This window comes from Oncorhynchus gorbuscha, unplaced genomic scaffold (assembly GCF_021184085.1).
Source record: "Oncorhynchus gorbuscha isolate QuinsamMale2020 ecotype Even-year unplaced genomic scaffold, OgorEven_v1.0 Un_scaffold_390, whole genome shotgun sequence".
NCBI classification, from domain to species: Eukaryota; Metazoa; Chordata; class Actinopteri; order Salmoniformes; family Salmonidae; genus Oncorhynchus; species Oncorhynchus gorbuscha.
The window spans coordinates 366,891-390,972 of NW_025745238.1; the positions used below are offsets into that span (position 1 = coordinate 366,891).

At 45.2% G+C, this 24,082-nt stretch overlaps 1 protein-coding gene across 1 annotated transcript; it reads right to left on the reverse strand.

Annotated features, from left to right (window-relative positions):
- Positions 1-680: 680 nt before the first annotated feature.
- cstf3 (cleavage stimulation factor, 3' pre-RNA, subunit 3) lies at positions 681-23,822 on the reverse strand. Its single transcript, XM_046333353.1, has 21 exons — positions 23,706-23,822; positions 23,033-23,260; positions 22,044-22,145; positions 21,767-21,862; positions 17,362-17,394; positions 16,488-16,585; positions 16,234-16,300; positions 16,090-16,124; positions 15,873-15,999; positions 15,666-15,743; positions 15,399-15,561; positions 11,045-11,154; positions 10,785-10,901; positions 10,242-10,460; positions 9,858-9,960; positions 6,357-6,426; positions 5,707-5,902; positions 5,337-5,490; positions 4,530-4,632; positions 1,354-1,421; positions 681-1,253 (listed from the first exon to the last, which is right to left on the reverse strand). Exons 2-21 carry the CDS (start codon positions 23,057-23,059, stop codon positions 1,054-1,056), a joined length of 2,166 nt encoding a protein of 721 aa, XP_046189309.1. The 5' UTR covers positions 23,060-23,260; positions 23,706-23,822; the 3' UTR covers positions 681-1,053.
- Between the last annotated feature and the right edge of the window lie 260 nt (positions 23,823-24,082).

A 24,082-nucleotide genomic window follows, 5' to 3' on the forward strand; every position in this document is an offset into this window, starting at 1 on the left:
TTGTTACATATTAGGTTGTGTAAGCAGGACATAGCAGCAGGTATTTAAATCAGTCCCCTCTCCACATCTTCTCTTCCACACCCTTAACTCATGAGGAATGCGGTCAGTGGAGATTTGGACCGGAGGGAAGAACACTATTTTTAAACTCACTGAACCAACTTCTCCCCTCCCAACACATTAGCCATCACGTTTAAACTTTGGTTTGGATGTTCTCCCAGAATCTATTCAGTTAACACAAATACAGGGCCCTTTAAAGACACCTAGATGAGCCAGTTCTGGATTGATCTGGGTGTGATACCGGCCTACAATGCACCCGTACGTAGATCAGTCATAGTTACTAAGTTAATAACAGGCTGGTGGAGGTGACCAGAGGCAGACCTGTCTCAGCCCTAACAGACAGATGGGAGGTCTTGTGATGGTCTGGTACTGAGCAGGTCTCATCATCAAGGCAGGGAATATGATTAGATAGATGGAGACTGGTTTTATCAGGCTCCTCTGCTGATGCACTGATACACACAGCTGGAAATCTCTGGTCTAGACAGCACCACACTGAACCCTAGTGGTGACTATTAAATGTGCACAGCCACAGATGTATATTGTAGACTTTTACCCCTCAAACATGAATGACCTTGAAATAACATTGAAGTGATCATTTCAGGAACACACAAGACAGGAGCCAGTTTAGTTGTGGTTCTTTTCTCCTCTGTTTATTGAAAGGAAATGTTTTCTCTCAATTTGACTAGAAAAACAGGTCGATTCCATTTGTCCATCACCAGAGGTTCACAAAGGCCAAACAGCTGAGTGTCAAATTAAGGGTTGAATTAAAAACTTTGTACAGTATTAGTCACCCAGCTTTAAAAAATAAAACTGTTAAAAAAACAGCAACAACAAAAAAACAAACACAGGTGTAGAGGGACCAACGATGGTTGGATATAAAGAATCTTCCAGACCACCTGCAGATGAGTCTGTTTGCCCTAAAAGGTTTGACGTAATGGGTTTACATTCCTGTACAGAGTCCATCCCAAGTGTGCGTGTGTCTGAGTGAGTGTGTGTTCACCGGATCCTCTTCTGCTGGCGAGCGCGGTAGATGTCGTGAACGGGTGGGGCCACAGCGCCCTTGTCCTCCTCTTCATCAGAGTCTGCATTGGGTCTCTTCAGTGACTTGGTCATGGCGTGGTTCTCCATGGAACCGTTCCCTTCTCCGCCGGCATCAGGCTGCCTGCCCGTTATCAACTCTACTGCTGCATCTACAGCTGAGAGAGGGATATTCACATCAACATTAAGTGTGCTATTCAGGCAAAGGAAAATCTAAAGGAAAGCTTGGTGATATCTGACCGTTTCAAAGCTACTTACTCTCTGGTAGTGTACATCTCCTGAAGCTCTCCATCAGTTCATCCACCTGCACAAAGGGGGTGTTGGTACTGTGATGTCACCACAACATCAGTGAGTTGTGGGGTGTTGGTACTGTGATGTCACCAACAGTGAGTGGTGGGGTGTTGGTACTGTGATGTCACCAACAGTGAGTGGTGGGGTGTTGGTACTGTGATGTCACCAACAGTGAGTGGTGGGGTGTTGGTACTGTGATGTCACCAACAGTGAGTGGTGGGGTGTTGGTACTGTGATGTCACCAACAGTGAGTGGTGGGGTGTTGGTACTGTGATGTCACCAACAGTGAGTGGTGGGGTGTTGGTACTGTGATGTCACCAACAGTGAGTGGTGGGGTGTTGGTACTGTGATGTGATGTCACCAACAGTGAGTGGTGGGGTGTTGGTACTGTGATGTCACCAACAGTGAGTTGTGGGGTGTTGGTACTGTGATGTCACCAACAGTGAGTTGTGGGGTGTTGGTACTGTGATGTCACCAACAGTGAGTGGTGGGGTGTTGGTACTGTGATGTCACCAACAGTGAGTGATGTCACCAACAGGGTGTGTGGGGTGTTGGTACTGTGATGTCACCAACAGTGAGTGGTGGGGTGTTGGTACTGTGATGTCACCAACAGTGAGTGGTGGGGTGTTGGTACTGTGATGTCACCAACAGTGAGTGTGATGTCACCAACAGTGAGTGGTGGGGTTTGGTACTGTGATGTCACCAACAGTGAGTGGTGGGGTGTTGGTACTGTGATGTCACCAACAGTGAGTGGTGGGGTGTTGGTACTGTGATGTCACCAACAGTGAGTGGTGGGGTGTTGGTACTGTGATGTCACCAACAGTGAGTGGTGGGGTGTTGGTACTGTGATGTCACCAACAGTGAGTGGTGGGGTGTTGGTACTGTGATGTCACCAACAGTGAGTTGTGGGGTGTTGGTACTGTGATGTCACCAACAGTGAGTTGTGGGGTGTTGGTACTGTGATGTCACCAACAGTGAGTGGTGGGGTGTTGGTACTGTGATGTCACCAACAGTGAGTGGTGGGGTGTTGGTACTGTGATGTCACCAACAGTGAGTGGTGGGGTGTTGGTACTGTGATGTCACCAACAGTGAGTGGTGGGGTGTTGGTACTGTGATGTCACCAACAGTGAGTTGTGGGGTGTTGGTACTGTGATGTCACCAACAGTGAGTTGTGGGGTGTTGGTACTGTGATGTCACCAACAGTGAGTGGTGGGGTGTTGGTACTGTGATGTCACCAACAGTGAGTGGTGGGGTGTTGTGATGTCACCAACAGTGAGTGGTGGGGTGTTGGTACTGTGATGTCACCAACAGTGAGTGGTGGGGTGTTGGTACTGTGATGTCACCAACAGTGAGTGGTGGGGTGTTGGTACTGTGATGTCACCAACAGTGAGTGGTGGGGTGTTGGTACTGTGATGTCACCAACAGTGAGTGGTGGGGTGTTGGTGTCACTGTGATGTCACCAACAGTGAGTGGTGGGGTGTTGGTACTGTGATGTCACCAACAGTGAGTGGTGGTGTTGGTAGTGATGTGGTGGGGTGTTGGTACTGTGATGTCACCACTGTGATGTCACCAACCTGTGATGTCACAGTGAGTGGTGGGTGATGTCACCAACAGTGTTGGTACTGTGATGTCACCAACAGTGGTACTGTGATGTGTCACCAACAGTGAGTGGTGGGGTGTTGGTACTGTGATGTCACCAACAGTGAGTGGTGGGGTGTTGGTACTGTGATGTCACCAACAGTGTGGTACTGTGATGTCACCAACAGTGAGTGGTGGGGTGTTGGTACTGTGATGTCACCAACAGTGAGGTGTCACCAACAGTGAGTTGTGGGGTGTTGGTACTGTGATGTCACCAACAGTGGTGGTGGGGTGTTGGTACTGTGATGTCACCAACAGTGAGTGGTGGGGTGTTGGTACTGTGATGTCACCAACAGTGAGTGGTGGGGTGTTGGTACTGTGATGTCACCAACAGTAGTGGTGGGGTGTTGGTACTGTGATGTCACCAACAGTGAGTGGTGGGGTGTTGGTACTGTGATGTCACCAACAGTGAGTTGTGGGGGGTGTTGGTACTGTGATGTCACCAACAGTGAGTGGTGGGGTACTTGGTACTGTGATGTCACCAACAGTGAGTGGTGGGGTGTTGGTACTGTGATGTCACCAACAGTGAGTGGTGGGGTGTTGGTACTGTGATGTCACCAACAGTGAGTGTCACCAACAGTGTGGGGTGTTGGTACTGTGATGTCACCAACAGTGAGTGGTGGGGTGTTGGTACTGTGATGTCACCAACAGTGACCTGTGATGTCACCAACAGGGTGGGGTTGGTACTGTGATGTCACCAACAGTGAGTTGTGGGGTGTTGGTACTGTGATGTCACCAACAGTGAGTGGTCACCAACAGTGGGTGTTGGTACTGTGATGTCACCAACAGTGAGTGGTGGGGTGTTGGTACTGTGATGTCACCAACAGTGTGTGGTAGCTGTTGGTAGTGGTGGGTGTTGGTACTGTGATGTCACCAACAGTGAGTGGTGGGGTAGGGGTGGTACTGTGATGGTCACCAACAGTGAGTGGTGGGGTGTTGGTACTGTGATGTCACCAACAGTGAGTGGTGGGGGGTTGGTACTGTGATGTCACCAACAGTGCGTTGTGGGGTGTTGGTACTGTGATGTCACCAACAGTGAGTGGTGGGGTGTTGGTACTGTGATGTCACCAACAGTGTGTGGGGTAGCTGGTAGGGTGATGTCACAGTGAGTGGTGGGGTGTTGGTACTGTGATGTCACCAACAGTGAGTGGTGGGGTGTTGGTACTGTGATGTCACCAACAGTGAGTGGTGGGGTGTTGGTACTGTGATGTCACCAACAGTGAGTGGTGGGGTGTTGGTACTGTGATGTCACCAACAGTGAGTGGTGGGGTGTTGGTACTGTGATGTCACCAACAGTGATGTCACCAACAGTAGTGAGTGTTGGTACTGTGATGTCACCAACAGTGAGTGGTGGGGTGTTGGTACTGTGATGTCACCAACAGTGAGTTGGTGGGGTGTTGGTACTGTGATGTCACCAACAGTGCCAGTTGTGGGGTGTTGGTACTGTGAGTTGAGGGGTGTCACCAACAGTGTGTAGTGGTAGGGGTGTTGGTACTGTGACCCACTAGCAGGTGGGTAGCTGGTAGGGGTGAGGCAGTAGCTTCATCAGGATGACTGCGGCTGGGGGGACCGGGAACACCCCCCCTGGAACAGGGTGCAGTCCTGGAGCTGTGTGGAGAGACCAGAGCATGTGAGAGGAGCTGGAGTGGAGCCCAACTTGACTGGAGTGTGAAGCGAGATTCCTAAAGGCTGGAGCGTCTTAGGTAAGGTACCTACTTGCCAGGTGTGGTAGCTGGTAGGAGTAGAGGGGGTAAGGTACCTACTGGCCAGGTGTGGTAGCTGGTAGGGGTAGAGGAGGGGGTAAGGTACCTACTAGACAGGTGTGGTAGCTGGTAGGGGTAGAGGAGGGGGTAAGGTACCTACTAGTCAGGTGTGGTAGCTGGTAGGGGTAGAGGAGGGGGTAAGGTACCTACTAGACAGGTGTGGTAGCTGGTAGGGGTAGAGGAGGGGGTAAGGTACCTACTAGCCAGGTCTGGTAGCTGGTAGGAGTAGAGGAGGGGGTAAGGTACCGACTAGCCTGGTCTGGTAGCTGGTAGGGGTAGAGGAGGGGGTAAGGTACCTACTAGCCAGGTGTTGTAGCTGGTAGAGGTAGAGGAGGGGATAAGGTACCTACTAGCCAGGTGTTGTAGCTGGTAGGGGTAGAGGAGGGGGTAAGGTACCTACTAGCCAGGTGTTGTAGCTGGTAGAGGTAGAGGAGGGGGTAAGGTACCTACTAGACAGGTGTTGTAGCTGGTAGGGGTAGAGGGGGGGTAAGGTACCTACTAGACAGGTCTGGTAGCTGGTAGAGGTAGAGGAGGGGGTAAGGTACGTACGGGCCAAGTGTCGTGGTTGGTAGGGGATCATCTGGCTGGTGTCAGGTTTGGGGTACTCTGGTTTGCGATCGGCCTCGTCCTTTTGCGTTGGAGCCGATGGAGTCACCACCGTCTCTGTCTGGAGCAACGCCGCCAGTTTGGCACGGGACACGTCCTGCACACACACAGGTTTAAAATCATAGATAGGTTTAATCATAGAATTCTAAACAGATATCCTTTACCCTCACATGAGAGAGAAACACACAAATGATCCAGTTGTTTCATAGCCATAGATCTATTCTATTGAAGTCTTCAACAGGTGAAGAGGCCATAGCAGTCAGAATCATCTTCCTGTGTAAATGAAGCTGTAGAAATGACCAGTTGTACAGACCTTGTATCCGAGGGCTTTGAGCTCGCTGGCAGAACAGGGGTACAGGTCCATGAACTTGTATCTGTCCACCAGCAGGGCTGTCTCCTTGCCTTCGTACTCATCCTTGAAGGCCGTGAAACGCCTGCGCTCCACCTTCAGGATACTGGCCAGGTCCCCGATGTTACTCTCAAAGGCCAAGAAACGTGCCCAGATCTCACTGAGGGAGAGACACACAGGCAAACACACAGGCCCGTTAATAAGACAATAACAGACAGATCTAATGTGGGTGTTCTATAATAACACACTAACAGACAGATCTAATGTGGGTGTTCTATAATAACACAACAACAGACAGATCTAATGTGGGTGTTCTATAATAACACAATAACAGACAGATCTAATGTGGGTGTTCTATAATAACACACTAACAGACAGATCTAATGTGGGTGTTCTATAATAACAATAACAGACAGATCTAATGTGGGTGTTCTATAATAACACAACAACAGACAGATCTAATGTGGGTGTTCTATAATAACACAATAACAGACAGATCTAATGTGGGTGTTCTATAATAACACAATAACAGACAGATCTAATGTGGGTGTTCTATAATAACACAATAACAGACAGATCTAATGTGGGTGTTGTAGGAACATAATTCCTCATACCCAGACTTCTCTGGCGACAGGCTTCCTGAGGTGAGAACACGCTCAAACAGAACTCTGGTGTTGTTGTCCTCTGGAGGGCGGTAGAGAAAGAGGTGAGGCCTTCAAACTCATGAATCTACCACTATGTTTCAGATAATGCCTAAGAATCAGTCTCCTAATTTACAGCATAACACTATCTACACTGAACAAAAATATAAAGTGTTGGTCCCATGTTTCATCCCAGAAATGTTCCATACACACAAAAAGCTGATTTCTCTCAAATGTTGTGCACATTTGTTTACATCTGTTAGTGAGCATTTCTTCTTTGCCAAGAAAATCCATCCACCTGATGTGTGGCATATCAAGAAGCTGATTAATATAGAATCAGATCAGACCTTTTTTCACCCAAATTTAGCCTAAAATGACATAGCCAAATCTAACTGACTATAGCTCAGGACCTGAAGCAAGGATATGCATATTCTTGATACCATTTGAAAAGAAACACTGAAGTTTGTGGAAATGTGAAATGAATGTAGGAGAATAACACATTAGATCTGGTAAAAGATAATACAAAAAAACATGCTGTTAGAAGGCCAAAATATGAGAAAGTGAATAAGAGAAAGGCCAAAATATGAGAAAGTGAATAAGAGAAAGGCCAAAATATGAGAAAGTGAATAAGAGAAAGGCCAAAATATGAATAATAAGAGAAAGGCCAAAATATGAGAAAGTGAATAAGAGAAAGGCCAAAATATGAGAAAGTGAATAAGAGAAAGGCCAAAATATGAGAAAGTGAATAAGAGAAAGGCCAAAATATGAGAAAGTGAATAAGAGAAAGGCCAAAATATGAGAAAGTGAATAAGAGAAAGGCCAAAATATGAGAAAGTGAATAAGAGAAAGGCCAAAATATGAGAAAGTGAATAAGAGAAAGGCCAAAATATGAGAAAGTGAATAAGAGAAAGGCCAAAATATGAGAAAGTGAATAAGAGAAAGGCCAAAATATGAGAAAGTGAATAAGAGAAAGGCCAAAATATGAGAAAGTGAATAAGAGAAAGGCCAAAATATGAGAAAGTGAATAAGAGAAAGGCCAAAATATGAGAAAGTGAATAAGAAAAGGAAAATATGAGAAAGTGAATAAGAGGAGAAAGGCCAAAATATGAGAAAGTGAATAAGAGAAAAGGCCAAAATATGAGAAAGTGAATAAGAGAAAGGCCAAAATATGAGAAAGTGAATAAGAGAAAGGCCAAAATATGACTTCGAATTCTAAGCGCAATAGATTTTGGCCACTAGAGGCAGCAGTGTATGTGCAACGTTTAAGACTGGTCCAATGAACCATTGCATTTCTGTTCAAAATGTTGTATCAAGACTGCCCAAATGTGCCTAATTGGTTTGTTAATACATTTTCAAGTTCATAACTGTGCACTCTCCTCAAACAATAGCATGGTATTATTTCACTGTAATAGCTACTGAAAATTGGACAGTGCAGTTAGATTTAAAAGAATTTAAGCTTTCTGCCAATATCACATATATCTTTGTCCTGGGAAATTTTCTTGTTACTTACAACCTCATGCTAATCACATTAGTCTACGTTAGCTCAACCGTCCCGCAGGGGGAACACCGACCCTGTAGGAGGTTTTAAATAGCATGATCATTACACAGGTGCATCTTGTGCTGGGGACAATAACAGGCCACTGTAAAATATACAGTTATGTCACACAACACAATGCCACAGGTGTTTGAAGTTGAGGGGGCATTAAATTAGCATGCTGACTGCAGGAATGCCCATCAGAGGAGTTGCCAGATAATTTAATGTTAAGTCACCTCCAATATCTTTTTAGAGAATTTGGCAACATGTCCAATAGGCCTCACAATCACAGACCACGTGTATGGCGTGGTGTGGGCGAGCGGTTTGCTGATGTCAACGTTGTGAACAGAGTGCCCCATGGTGGTTGTGAGGTTATGGTATGGGCAGGCATTAGCTACAGACAATGAACACAACTGCATTTTATCGATGTCAATATGAACGCACAGATATACCGTGATGAAATCATGGGGCCCATTGTTGTGCCATTAATCTGCAGCAATCACCTCATATTTCAGCATGATAATGCACGGCCCCATGGCGCAAGGATCTGTACACAATTCCTGGAAGCTGAAAATGTCTCAGTTCTTCAATGGCCTGCATATTCAGACATGTCACCCATTGAGCATGTTTGGGATGTTCTGGATCGACGTGTACGACAGCGTGTTCCTGTTCCCATCAATATTCAGCAACTTGCTCAGCCATTGAAGAGGAGTGGGACAACAGTTTACCAGCCACAATCAACAGCCTGAACAATTCTATGCGAAGGAGACTTGTTGCGCTGCATGAGGCAAATGGTGGTCACACCAGATACGGACTGGTTTTCTGATCCACCTTTTGTTTTTAAGCGATCTGTGACCAACAGATGCATATCTGTATTCCCAGTCATGTCAAATCTATAGATTAGGGCCTAATTTATTTATTTCAATTGACTGATTTCCTTATATTAAAACTGTAACTCAGCTATACTCGGCCTTGTCTCAGGATGGTAAGTTGGTGGTTGAAGATATCCCTCTAGTGGTGTGGGGGCTGTGCTTTGGCAGTGGGTGGAGTTATATCTTACCTTTTTGGGGTGTTTCCCTACCTGTCTCAGCCTCCAGTATTTATGCTGCAATAGTTTGTGTGTCAGGGGGCTAGGGTCAGTCTGTTATATCTGGAGTACTTCTCCTGTCCTATCCGGTGTTCTGTGTGAATTTAAATATGCTACTCTAATTCTCTCTTTCTCTCTCTCTGAGGACCTAGGCCCTAGGACCATGCCTCAGGACTACCTGTCATGATGACTCCTTGCTGTCCCCAGTCCACATGGCTGTGCTGCTGCTCCAGTTTCAACTGTTCTGCCTGTGATTATTATTATTTTACCATGCTGGTCAATTATGAACATTTGAACATCTTGGCCATGTTCTGTTATAATCTCCACCCAGCACAGCCAGAAGAGGACTGGCCACCCCACATAGCCTGGTTCCTCTCTAGGTTTCTTCCTAGGTTTTGGCCTTTCTAGGGAGTTTTTCCTAGCCACCGTGCTTCTACACCTGCATTGCTTGCTGTTTGGGGTTTTAGGCTGGGTTTCTGTACAGCACTTTGAGATATCAGCTGATGTACGAAGGGCTATAGAAATACATTTGACTTGACTAAAATCTTGGATGTTGGGTTTATATTTTTGTTCAATGAAATAAAGAAACACACACCGGCGTCTATAGACCGCCTCTGCCTGGGTTTGATCTAGTTTGACTATATGAGTAATTGATAGAGGATGTCACTGGGTCCATGTCATAGAGAGAATAGGATCCGCATGTTGAACAAATACACTGATATTAGATCCCCTGTAGTCTTCAATAACATCGCTTAACAACTATACAATCTCAATGACTGTTGAGATTGTGTTATTGTTACACAAGAGGGTGAATGACAAGTCTCAATAAATGAATCTGTCACTTGTCACTTACCATTAAGGTGTGAGAGGTAATCGATGTATGCAAGTATATACTCTGGAATGTCTCCATATTTCTTCAAGCCCAGTTCAAATATCTTAAAGGCCACTGATTTGTCCTGTGAGGGAAGGTAACGGAAGACCAGTCAAACATTGAGACACAGAATGTTTCCCCTTATATTCTCTTTGCACTGTTGGCATGTGTGTCAGGCTAAGGCCAGAGAGACACAGGAACACAGATTAAATCATATATGCATTCATCAATTATCAGTTTTTGTTCGTCAAACGCTATTTTCAAGTTGACTGTTTTCGGTTCTCCATCATCCGTCAACCGATGACTCTGTCCCATTGCCTCAATCCCAAATGTTCAGACAATTTTCCGTAGCCTATGTATACCCACCTTACTGCAGTAGTACTCCATCAGTGCTGCAGTCACATAGACGTGGTGACGCGTGCGCATGTCCTCCCGGGCCTTCTTAAAGATGATGCGGCCTGATTTGATGCCCTCGGCCCGCCTGCCAAACTTCATGTACTGGATGTAGACCAGCGTGGGGTCGATGTCCTCGATGGCCAGCAGACGGTTGTAGATGCTGTGGACCTTTTCATGCTTCAATCGACTCTGAAAAGAGGAGAGATGTGGGTTAGCTCATTCATCAATTAAATGCCTGTCAAACATTTCCTGGACCTCTATTCAACATTAATTTATACTGGTTCACACTCCAGAACTTTACTCAACACAAGGATTGCTCCGGAATAATCCAATTAATTAATCTTAATAGGAACGAGACGAGACAAATTAATACGTCTGCAGTGAAAGATGCACTAATCATTTATGGATGACAGTCAATTATACATTTCCTTGGCAACCCTTGACATCTTCATATTATGACCTCATGTTTTGACAAGTGTTCCGTGACAGATGATTGGTGTTTGTGCAGCTCACCTCCTCGTAGTCAGCGAATGAGAAGTACAGCAGCATGTTCTTCTTCAGTAGAGTACCGATGGCGCGTTCGTAGATGTTAGCTGCTTCGTCACTGAACACCTTAGAGTTGTTCATGTCCTGAGGAGCATATGAAAGGGTTCAAGTCTGGCATTTAAAAACCAAACCAACACTAAGGTCTAAAATAACAAACATATCTTTTCAAATGTGGAGGAAACCCTGTTCCAATTAGGACACATTGTTCCATCAGTGGCCTCTCTTACCCCCTTCTCTGCCAGTAGTTTACTGGACTGGTCCAGATACTGGGCAGCCTCATACCACACATCAGGGTGATGACCCAGCACCAACAGACACTGCTCATAGGCAAACATCACTGCAACACGGAGCACAATTACAACGTTAGGGCTGCAATGCTAGCAAAACCTCTAGGCAACACTAGATTTCTATCAACTTTACTGTGACTATAAAGTCTGATGACATGCTATATCAAGTTCACACCACCAGGAATCACTGTCCCTCCCACCACCACTAGCTATATGAATCACTGTCCCCCCCACCACCACTAGCTATATGAATCACTGTTCCCCCCACCACCACCACTAGCTATATGAATCACTGTCCCTCCCACCACCACTAGCTATATGAATCACTGTCCCTCCCACCACCACTAGCTATATGAATCACTGTTCCCCCCACCACCACCACTAGCTATATGAATCACTGTTCCCCCCACCACCACTACTAGCTAGCTATGAATCACTGTTCCCCCCCACCACCACTAGCTATATGAATCACTGTTCCCCCACCACCACTAGCTATATGAATCACTGTCCCCCCCACCACCACTAGCTATATGAATCACTGTTCCCCCCACCACCACCACTAGCTATATGAATCACTGTTCCCCCCACCACCACCACTAGCTATATGAATCACTGTTCCCCCCCCACCACCACTAGCTATATGAATCACTGTTCCCCCCCACCACCACCACTAGCTATATGAATCACTGTTCCCCCCACCACCACCACTAGCTATATGAATCACTGTTCCCCCCACCACCACCACTAGCTATATGAATCACTGTTCTGTTCCCCCACCACCACCACTAGCTATATGAATCCACCACCACCACTAGCTATATGAATCACTGTTCCCCCCCACCACCACTAGCTATATGAATCACTGTTCCCCCACCACCACCACTAGCTATATGAATCACTGTTCCCCCCCACCACCACTAGCTATATGAATCACTGTTCCCCCACCACCTACACTGTCCCTCCCACCACCACCACTAGCTATATGAATCACTGTTCCCCCCCACCACCACCACTAGCTATATGAATCACTGTTCCCCCCCACCACCACTAGCTATATGAATCACTGTTCCCCCCCACCACCACTAGCTATATGAATCACTGTTCCCCCCACCACCACCACTAGCTATATGAATCACTGTTCCCCCCCACCACCACCACTAGCTATATGAATCACTGTTCCCCCCACCACCACCACTAGCTATATGAATCACTGTTCCCCCCCACCACCACCACTAGCTATATGAATCACTGTCCCTCCCACCACCACTAGCTATATGAATCACTGTCCCTCCCACCACCACTAGCTATATGAATCACTGTTCCCCCACTCACCACCACTAGCTATATGAATCACCACCACTAGCTATATGAATCACTGTCCCTCCCACCACCACTAGCTATATGAATCACTGTTCCCCCCACCACCACTAGCTATATGAATCACTGTCCCTCCCACCACCACTAGCTATATGAATCACTGTCCCTCCCACCACCACTAGCTATATGAATCACTGTTCCCCCCCACCACCACTAGCTATATGAATCACTGTTCCCCCCCACCACCACCACTAGCTATATGAATCACTGTTCCCCCACCACCACCACTAGCTATATGAATCACTGTTCCCCCCACCACCACCACTAGCTATATGAATCACTGTTCCCCCCACCACCACCACTAGCTATATGAATCACTGTTCCCCCCACCACCACCACTAGCTATATGAATCACTGTTCCCCCACCACCACCACTAGCTATATGAATCACTGTTCCCCCCACCACCACCACTAGCTATATGAATCACTGTTCCCCCCCACCACCACCACTAGCTATATGAATCACTGTCCCCCCCACCACCACTAGCTATATGAATCACTGTTCCCCCCCACCACCACCACTAGCTATATGAATCACTGTTCCCCCCCACCACCACCACTAGCTATAATCTGTTCCCCCCACCACCACCACTACTAGCTCCTCCCCCACCACCACCACTAGCTATATGAATCACTGTTCCCCCCACCACCACCACTAGCTATATGAACCACCACTAGCTATATGAATCACTGTCCCCCCACCACCACTAGCTATATGAATCACTGTTCCCCCCACCACCACCACTAGCTATATGAATCACTGTTCCCCCCCACCACCACTAGCTATATGAATCACTGTTCCCCCCCACCACCACTAGCTATACTGTTCCCCCACCACCACCACTAGAATCACTGTTCCCCCCACCACCACCACTAGCTATATGAATCACTGTTCCCCCCACTGTTCCCCCACCACCACCACTAGCTATACTGTTCCCCCCACCACCACCACTAGCTATATGAATCACTGAATTCCCCCACCACCACCACTCCCCCACCACCACCACTAGCTATATGAATCACTGTTCCCCCACCACCACCACTAGCTATATGAATCACTGTTCCCCCACCACCACCACTAGCTATATGAATCACTGTTCCCCCCACCACCACCACTAGCTATATGAATCACTGTTCCCCCCACCACCACCACTAGCTATATGAATCACTGTTCCCCCCACCACCACACCACTAGCTATATGAATCACTGTCCCCCCACCACCACCACTAGCTATATGAATCACTGTCCCCCCACCACCACCACTAGCTATATGAATCACTGTCCCTCCCACCACCACTAGCTATATGAATCACTGTCCCTCCCACCACCACTAGCTATATGAATCACTGTTCCCCCCACCACCACCACTAGCTATATGAATCACTGTCCCTCCCACCACCACTAGCTATATGAATCACTGTTCCCCCCACCACCACTAGCTATATGAATCACTGTCCCCCCCACCACCACTAGCTATATGAATCACTGTTCCCCCCACCACCACCACTAGCTATATGAATCACTGTTCCCCCACCACCACCACTAGCTATATGAATCACTGTCCCCCCACCACCACTAGCTATATGAATCACTGTTCCCCCCACCACCACCACTAGCTATATGAATCACTGTTCCCCCCCACCACCACCACTAGCTATATGAATCACTGTTCCCCCACCACCACCACTAGCTATATGAATCACTGTTCCCCCCCCACCACCACTAGCTATATGAATCACTGTTCCCCCACCACCACCACTAGCTATATGAATCACTGTTCCCCCACCACCACCACTAGCTATATGAATCACTGTTCCCCCCACCACCACCACTAGCTATATGAATCACTGTTCCCCCCACCACCACCACTAGCTACACTGTTCCCCCACCACCACCACTAGCTATATGAATCACTGTTCCCCCCACCACCACCACTAGCTGTATGAATCACTGTTCCCCCACCACCACCACTAGCTATACTGTTCCCCCCACCACCACCAGCTATATGAATCACTGTTCCCCCACCACCACCACTAGCTATATGAATCACTGTTCCCCCCACCACCACCACTAGCTATACTGTTCCCCCCCACCACCACTAGCTATATGAATCACTGTTCCCCCCACCACCACCACTAGCTATACTGTTCCCCCCACCACCACCACTAGCTATATGAATCACTGTTCCCCCCACCACCACCACTAGCTATACTGTTCCCCCCACCACCACCAGCTATATGAATCACTGTTCCCCCACCACCACCACTAGCTGTATGAATCACTGTTCCCCCACCACCACCACTAGCTATACTGTTCCCCCACCACCACCACTAGCTATATGAATCACTGTTCCCCCCACCACCACCACTAGCTGTATGAATCACTGTTCCCCCCACCACCACCACTAGCTGTATGAATCACTGTTCCCCCCACCACCACCACTAGCTATACTGTTCCCCCACCACCACCAGCTATATGAATCACTGTTCCCCCCACCACCACCACTAGCTGTATGAATCACTGTTCCCCCACCACCACCACTAGCTATATTTACATTTACATTTAAGTCATTTAGCAGACGCTCTTATCCAGACCACTTACTATATGAATCACTGTTCCCCCCACCACCACCACTAGCTGTATGAATCACTGTTCCCCCCCCACCACCACTAGCTGTATGAATCACTGTTCCCCCCACCACCACCACTAGCTATACTGTTCCCCCCCACCACCACCAGCTATATGAATCACTGTTCCCCCCACCACCACTAGCTATACTGTTCCCCCCACCACCACTAGCTATATGAATCACTGTTCCCCCCACCACCACTAGCTATACTGTTCCCCCACCACCACTAGCTATATGAATCACTGTTCCCCCCACCACCACTAGCTATACTGTCACCCCCACCACACCTCTCTTAGTGATGAGTGTCTGGTCCTCTGTGCGGAGCGGGTTGCTCTTCTCCCATTGGATGTACTTCTTCCACATCTCCACCTGCACCGCCTCCTGGGGGGAGTTCTGTGGGGGCACCGAGGGGGCGTTCCTGTCCAGACCCTTCATCACAGTCTCATATTCCTGGAGAGACAGTTTAACATCAGCTCACAATCATTAAATCATCTACCAGACAGTATGAATCCATTTATCCCATCAGTGTGTTTGTGTGTGAGTGAGTACCTTACCTTGGCCACTCTCCTAGCGTTCATGTAGTCTCTGCTGCGGTCCTCAATCATCTTCTTGGCCAGATGTACATTGATGCCCTGTTTGTACACCATGCTACTTAGCACCACTGACAGATGAGACCAATGACACACGAAAACAATGTTCTGCTACCCCTCATGTGGTTCCTTATTCAGCCCTCCATAGGGGTCATAAGTCATTGGTCTTACCTCCTCATACTTGCTGTAGTCTCTCCAGAGCTGCTCGATGTTGATCATGGGGTTCACACAGCCCCTCTGGTAGACCCTGCGCACCGCCGTGATTCGCTGGTTTTCAGCGTACGAACCAACCGCCTCACTGGAAGGACACAAGGCCTGGGAATTAGGGACTTCAAGTACTTTTTAATAAACGAAAACAACAAAGTGTTGAGTTAAGAGCAGTACTTACACTCCTTTGAGGAAGTTGATGTAGTCCACCCATATCTGAGGGGAGAGCAGAATAATTAGAAATCATGGCTTGGAAACCGATTTCAGATTGCACATTTTCAACCAACTTGTTTTACCATTTATTTGCCAATATGCTTTGATTTACCTGGTAGGACATGATCTCCATGCCGATTTTATCCAGCGCAAAGTCATACGCCTGCGCCATCTTCTCTCTGGTGATGGTCAAGCAGGGCTGGGTTAGGACTTGTGTTACATCCCAATATCAAGATATACACATTTGTCAAAATAGGGTGTTGTGTTATCACTGAGAAATGCATTGCTGAATGGTTAAGATTGTGTGTGAGCACACAAAGAGCCCGTCCCCCTCCAATTCCTTTCCTGGGTAACAAGTGAACCTACTTGTAGCTGGGTAGCTTTCCTTTCGTCTCTCGGACGTAGGAGAGGTAGCATTTCCACAGGTCAATGTGCAGCACTTTCATCAGACATCTCTGAAACAACTACAGCAGGAGGGAAGGGCCTCGTTTCAGTTTCACGTATTCAAAAACATATCTGTCTACTGACAATTAACGCTTCAGACAAGTGTGCATACTCAGAAATAGATACGCTGGGTGATTTGTAGTGTGTGTTTCCTTGTATAAAAGGGGAAGTAGAGGATTCCCTCTAGGGAGGGTTGCCTAATAGAAAGTGGCCTAAAGCCTACCCTGGCAGGAGAACCAGCGGAACAGAGCTCACTGACAGACAGCAGCCACACTGTACCACAGCTGGAGAAATAAACAGCCGTGTACACGAAGGCTTTGCAACACGCTGCTGCTATAAAAGACGGAACACACCTTGGTGAAAATGAGAGAGAACTACTTTTCCTTTCAGTTTCAGGGGATGGTTAATAGACACTACCAACACAGTAAAAACATCTGCACCAGACAGAAAAGTTTGAGCTGCTAAGTGTGTAGTGTTGCCTGTGGGTTATCAATACATGTTCTGTGACTTTAACAAGTGGCAATAAACAAGGATTTTCCACTCCTGTGAACTGTAGATTTACTGTTGTACTGCAGTAAAGCATGTTGTTACATTTTATGGGTTAGGCTTGATCCTTGATATATTAGAGGTTACTTAAATGGCTTCTTCAGTTGTTAAGGGCAACACTGGATGAGTCAGAACCATGTTGGTTTCCATCCAGTGACAGGGTGGAACCTCCCTTAGAATCAACCAACCATGGCCGTCTCAGTCCCCTGTAAGGCCAATGGGAGGGGCCTTTGGTATGATTGGCACTCACCTTTTCTACCTTGTCATAGTTTTTTGCCTTGATCTGTGGACAGAGTGTAAACGAAGTGTTAATTCAACAGGCAGGTGTTTCCATTGTATATATGGACAAACAGGCATGCATGCAAACTCCCTCTGACACACACATACAATCCCTTTCAGATCAACAAAGTGAATTTCACACAAGAAAGACCATTTCAAGATCAATTTTGCAAGATATGGGGTTTATTCTCATTGTACATCATGGACCACATGAGTCACATGATCAAGCGGTTGTAAGAAAAATGGGTTTTGATGTCTAGACATCGTTCCATGGGGTAAAGAACACATTTTCCCATTTGTGAACACCCACCCTTCCCAAATAAATAAAATAAACTTAGACATATAAGCTCAATAAAAACTACAAAATTGACATTTTCATCAGCATTTAAAAAACAATCATATATTAGCCCCTTCACTACACTGGAAAAGACCACGCTCGTGCCAATCACTAAACATGTTACAGTCAGCCTGGCCAGACATCAAGGTGACTCATTGGCTGAGTGGCAGGAAAGAGTCTCCACACTGGCAGGCAGCTGATGTTGGGCGGGAGAGGGAGTCCTCAATCAGTTCTGTCCCTACTGCAAGCCCTGTGGACTTCCAACTCTCCCTCTACCAAGGCCTGCCAGCATAGACCAGTGTCAACTAAGCATAATGAGAAACATCAATCTTTAATGGAGCTACTGGTTGGCCTGGCCCTGACAAAAGGCCTGTGACAGGCACAGGACTCCCAATGCAGCAGCCTAGCTGCTGGCCTGTACTGTAGGCCTTTTGCTGTTGCAATTGCAAGGCTAGTAGCTCCTAAAACTTTGACGACAAAACACACAGTAACAAGAAACATTTAGGTGTTTGAATGTGAGAATACATTTGAACTTGGAATGAATCCTGCCTTGATAATTCTCCATCTGCTTCTTTCCCTCATCGATTCTAAGAGCAATACAGCGGAATGTCACTAAGCCCACAGGTTGGCTTTCAGCTTGTTGTGCAAGCCACTTAACACAATCATTCATTAGAGGGGCTCTCAATCTGTCAACGTTAAATATTGCCTAGGCCTCGAAGTGTATGGCTTGAATAGAAGTACTTTTTCAGGAATAACAATACGCAGCGCAAGAAAATAACTAATTCAATATGTATACATCTAGAAGTGGGAAGTATCGTTGCAAGATTACGATGTACAATTTCACATTTGTTCAAAAAGTCAGATCCTAAAGAGAACTAGGCCTTTGTCAAATGTAGCCTATGGAAGTGTTAGACATGAAAAATAACACTATTTTTACACAGACAACATGAAACAAGATTGTTTACCAATGATTTATTGAAGTAAATCACTAGATAAAACATAAAAATAGACAGAAGACGTAACCCCAGCCATGATGCTGCAGGCATAGAGAAGTACATCCCGTGACATGAGTGACATAGCTTTAGGTAGGCCACATAGATAACATCTCACCTCGAGGGTAGACACGCACACAATCTGTAGCGAGCAAACATTGTCATTGTATGAATCCACGGCAGCCCATGGCTTTAGCATTCACTAACAATAGTTTTAGCGTCTCACTCAGTTATCCTAGCTACAACATGAGAACCAGAAGACACTACAAGAGAGACTAAGTCTTCTAAAGCACTTTGTTCTATTTCGGTGCAGGCAAACCAGTCGAGTGGGGAATTAAATATTAATCAATCCATCCAATTGTTTAAATCTCAACCAAATAAAATACATTATTAGTAATACGGGCTTTTATCAGGAAGTCACAACAATCCAGGCTTAAAAACCCAAGTCCATCAACACAGAAATACTTCATTATGCAAATGTTTAACATGTCCATATAGCTTCCACAACATTCAAACCTTCTCCAGTTCTTCATGCTACCATCAGTTCTCTATCAACTAAGCATTCACATTACAAGCACAACATCACTAGGCCTACCACCTAACTCGCACTCAGCAGCCAACCCCCCCAAAAAACATTACCTTTCTAGTTAACAGGCACAATTTCTATGTGGGATAATCAAGAACAGCAGGCCTAATGCATTCTTTAAAATGAGATTAGGTATGGGAATGTTTATGGGGAAAGGAGGTGGTTGTGAACTGGACTGCAGTAACCATCAACACCATAAAGAAAAAGATGCAATAAGTCACAGTAGAGAATTCTGGTCATTTATTTTATTAAACAGTATGCAATTTAAAATCACTTTCAACAAACCGCAGGGTACAATCAAATTGAGTACAACGCAACTTATGCATTTCCTTATTCTTGTGCATGCGCAGATCAACCACTTGAGTTCACCAAGGTGAGTGAAACTGTATTGAAACGAAGACAAAAACCACAAAGCAAGTGCAAAATGTGCCACAAAAGGTCAAATGTGACCCAGAACCAAGACAATGGTCCCCTAAGCTGTACCTGAACGTTTGTGTCCTGCGATGTGTGAATTCACAAGTAAAACACCTGAATTCCCAACTGGATTGTTTCTGTATAACTCTTCACAAGCACACGTTATTTTCTTGAAAGGTTAGTGAAGAGGTCAGACATTCAAACGTATGATTCGTTTTCTACACATTAGATCCAAACTAGAATATTGACGTAACCTTTTTCTATACTGCATTAACAACCACCATATTATTTGTCAGGTTGCAGTTAAGCTTAAAAATTAGTTAATTTTCTCCCAGGTTGCTCATGTTGAGGCAAATGAAACTGGGATAAAAAGACTGCGGCAAGCTCGATTAGACTGCAGTCTAGAAATAAATCAAAGGCTACCCAAACTGGAAGGGGAAAAAAACAATTGAAGTGTTTTAATGCAAATGACCAACTTTTATCTATGCTATGTACATAGCTATAAACAAATGAAGTCAACAGGTGGTTGAACTTTTACAGAATGACCTACAGGCTGTGCTAAACGGTGTTGAATGAGGCCAATCTAACAAGGGTAGCAGTGTATAGAATGGGAGAGCTTCTAGACTTAAAAACAATGTGCCCAACTCCTCACGGATGTGCACGGTGCAAATACCCCAGGGTCTAGTCTGATTGTATTCCAGTCACAATACACCAACAAATAAGGTGACGGTCTGAACATTAAGAGACTATTAGGCAATCTGGCATCAATTAACCCTTAGACAAGGGGTGTCCAAACCCAATCTTTTAGGGCAGCAGTATGTGCAGGCTTTTCCCCTCTAGTCCAGAACCAACACACATGGGTCACATTCTGTAGGCAGAATTAACAGGAAAAAAAAAATACTCAACCCAGATTCAACAACATGGAATCAGGTGTATTTGCACTGGGCTGGAACAAAAGCCTGCATACTGCTGAACCAAGATGGGACACCATGTACTATAGTTCCTGTAGATGTGAAAGGAAGCTGTGGGTGTAAGAAGGGTGCTCCGTGAAGCATTACCTGTTCCCATACTCCCACTCAATCCCTTCAGACCTACAAGTAGTAAGGCATGATTTTAAACTGGGCACATGAGTTGGTCTCCTCCCCAGACTTCTGTTCACCTGCTGTAGACAACCCAGGGCCCAGATGGCTAGTTTGGATCAGAGCTGCGTGTAGTGGGCATCAATTAATGAGGCTTGATCAGTCATGCTTTTAACTCACACATACTTACCCACTTTATTCCCCTAAATAAGTGGATTACAAGCATCCATTTGCATGTCTAAAACTAATGGCATACTCATGAAATGGAGATTATTTTATGTAGGGATGGGGTTTAAGGCTCATCTAAGATGTAGGCAATATGGTGTGATAAGGGCCAGGGGCAGGAATGGGAGCAGGTACCATCCACAAAAACCCAATGTCATTTTGTAATGTGGGTGACCTACCATTTTAAAAGACATATTGGAGTAATGTGGATACTTTGCTGGGTCAAAACCAGGGTGAACATCCGCCTACATAAACAGGGACCTAAAATAATACTACAGCTTCCGTAGTAAACATAGGTCGCTTGTTGGGGGTAAGGTAGCATAACTGTGCTGGAAAAAAATGTTAAGTTGAACACATTCACTCATACGGTTTATGATCAAAAACAAAAATGACCTCAAAGAAATGACACAGGAGGCAATAAATAGACACGACAAGTGAATAAAAGGCTAAAGCATTCCAATACCATTAAAAAGTTTTAATGCTGTTGCAGATCAAACATGCAACAAATGCACTTAACCCCATTTAAAGATGTAGAAAATAGTTGTTTTTTCTACTGAGGAACATACAGTCTGCGTCCTGAAAAATAAATGGTTAAGATAGTAACCTAAACCCCTCGTACTTTAAAAAAATACCATTGAGATGAAGTGGACCTATTTGTTGTGTGAAAGTCACATTGTTGATCCTGTAAGGATATGCACGCCCATGCACACATGTAGTTGTGAGAAATTGATAAAAATATTAACCTCCGCTTCAATGAATAGTTTCCAGAATCTGCCCGAGCTTGGGAACTGGGCCACAAGTCGTTCATAAGTCTTCCTTGCTTTGTCTATTGGTTGGTTCTAAAAGGGTAGAATGCATTTACATGTACACTTGTTGACAAACAAGTTGAAACAGTCCTATGACACATTTGTAATTTTTCTTTTAGATCCCCACCCACCACCCTCTTGAGCCCCACCCTCTCCCTCCCATGACCCAATCGATTACCCCAGGTAAGAGGAATGCAACCCTGAGTCACTAAACCTGTGCTTCTCGAATCAGAATGCTCCATGCGTCAAGGTCATATGGGTTTTCTTCCAACTTCTTCTCTGCTTTCTTAACCTTCTCCGGGATATACTCAGCTGCCTGCAAGACATGAAGATGATTGGGGTTACAGACATGCATACACTGCAACAAGAGGTGGTTTTGAAAAACAAACCAATCAGGGTGCCAATATTAAAGACAATTTTAAGAGTACATTTTAGAATATCGCGTTTATAATTGACCTACTACACTTGTTTCCAGTTTGGACTACTTTATTTAGCCACATAAGAAACCGAGTAGGACAACGGCAGACACGAGGAAATGCTTGCTTGTTTACATGGTTAGCTAGTTGGCTACTAAGGTAGTTCGCTAATCATGTAAACATGACATGATTGCACAACTTGTAACACCGCACCGTTAACTCCATAAGCTAGCTCTCAACTGTTTAAATGCAATACAACGTGCACCCATTGCTGCTTGGGCTAGTTAGCTAGCGTAACAAAAAAGCGCGGCCTAACTGCAACAGTTATGTTACCTAGGTAGCCAACTTCAGCTTGCAACGAAATTAACTAGTGTTTATTCTCAGCAACAGGCCAAAAGCTAACTAGCACACGCTAACTAGTCGTGTTAGCATGACGTTCAGACCACATCAGGTCGTGTTACCTGTACAAGCTAGCTAACGTTAGTTGGTCGACTGACAGTAACTTCTGACCAGCATCATTGGCAGGTTAGCACGTAATTAGCTTAGCTGCAGATCTCTCAAACATAATGCAACGTAATTACGTAGTTAACTAAATATTTTCCCTAAAATATTGTCAATAGTGTGTGGTAGCTATGTAGAATGCGCTTCAAATGTATATATTCTATATTAAACGGTATCTAGGGTGTAGGCCTAGCCAGCTAACGTCAGTGAACCACCATGCAACACGAGTGAAAATGTAACGTAGCTAACTAGCAACCGTTCGCTACAAACAACTGAAATGCTCTACCTGGTCGGCGGTTGCTTCCGTGGCCATTACTGGTTACGTTTAGTTGACCTATATTACAAATTTCAACAGTATTTAAACATAGAAATATTGAATTAAAAACAGCTATATCGCATGACTGCACGACGACTCCAGTAGCTATGAACAGTCTGCCCACTGCTGTGACTGGCCGTTTTCTCAAAATGGCGTGTCTGAATGCTCACTTCCTTATGTTCTGGAGGATGTAGCCCCCTGCAGACAAAAAAAAATCACATTTGAGGTTGCTCTGTACAGCATTTGAATGTTTTATATATATGTATGGATGAGACCAATATTTAGAGCACAAAAAAAGCAATTGAATGAACATATTTTCATCACTAATGTAATATCTTTCATATGATATCTGGGTCATTGAATTATTAACACATTTGAATCACGAATCTAATTACTTTCTTTGATCGTTATGACAAAAACAGTACATTATGGAAGACAGGCTAAAATTGCTTCTCCAATAGAAAACCCCGATCACATTTGTCATGTCATGGCGACGTCGACTAGCAAAGACGTCAAATCAAGAGCATTCCTTCGATATAGTTGTTTTTGACGAAAATTAAAACGTGTCAGTTTGTAAATTTCATGAATGTTGAGTAATAACATATTCAACCACTTAAAACATTGGTTCGATTATTGATTGTACCTTTAGATTTGGAGAAAATGAACAACTAAGGAATCATTTTTCACTTTTCTCATTGACTTCTCATACCCCAAACTCCATCCTGGTCTGTTTGGTCTGTTTTGCAAGCGTTCCCGGAAGTCTCGCGATGCGCCTCTTTTTATGTATTTATTATATATTTTTTATTAACAACAAATCAATACAAAAAGTACATGAGGGAACACAAGTATATATAGATTATATACAATGGACAATCGAGCTAGGGGGTACAATATCACATTACAATTACACAAGGACCTTAGGGGCATAAGTACACTAATAAATCTAGTATTTAATTGTATTAAAATACAGTTCAATATATTTTTGTGGGGAAGAAAATGTTTTTTGTTTGTTTGTAAATT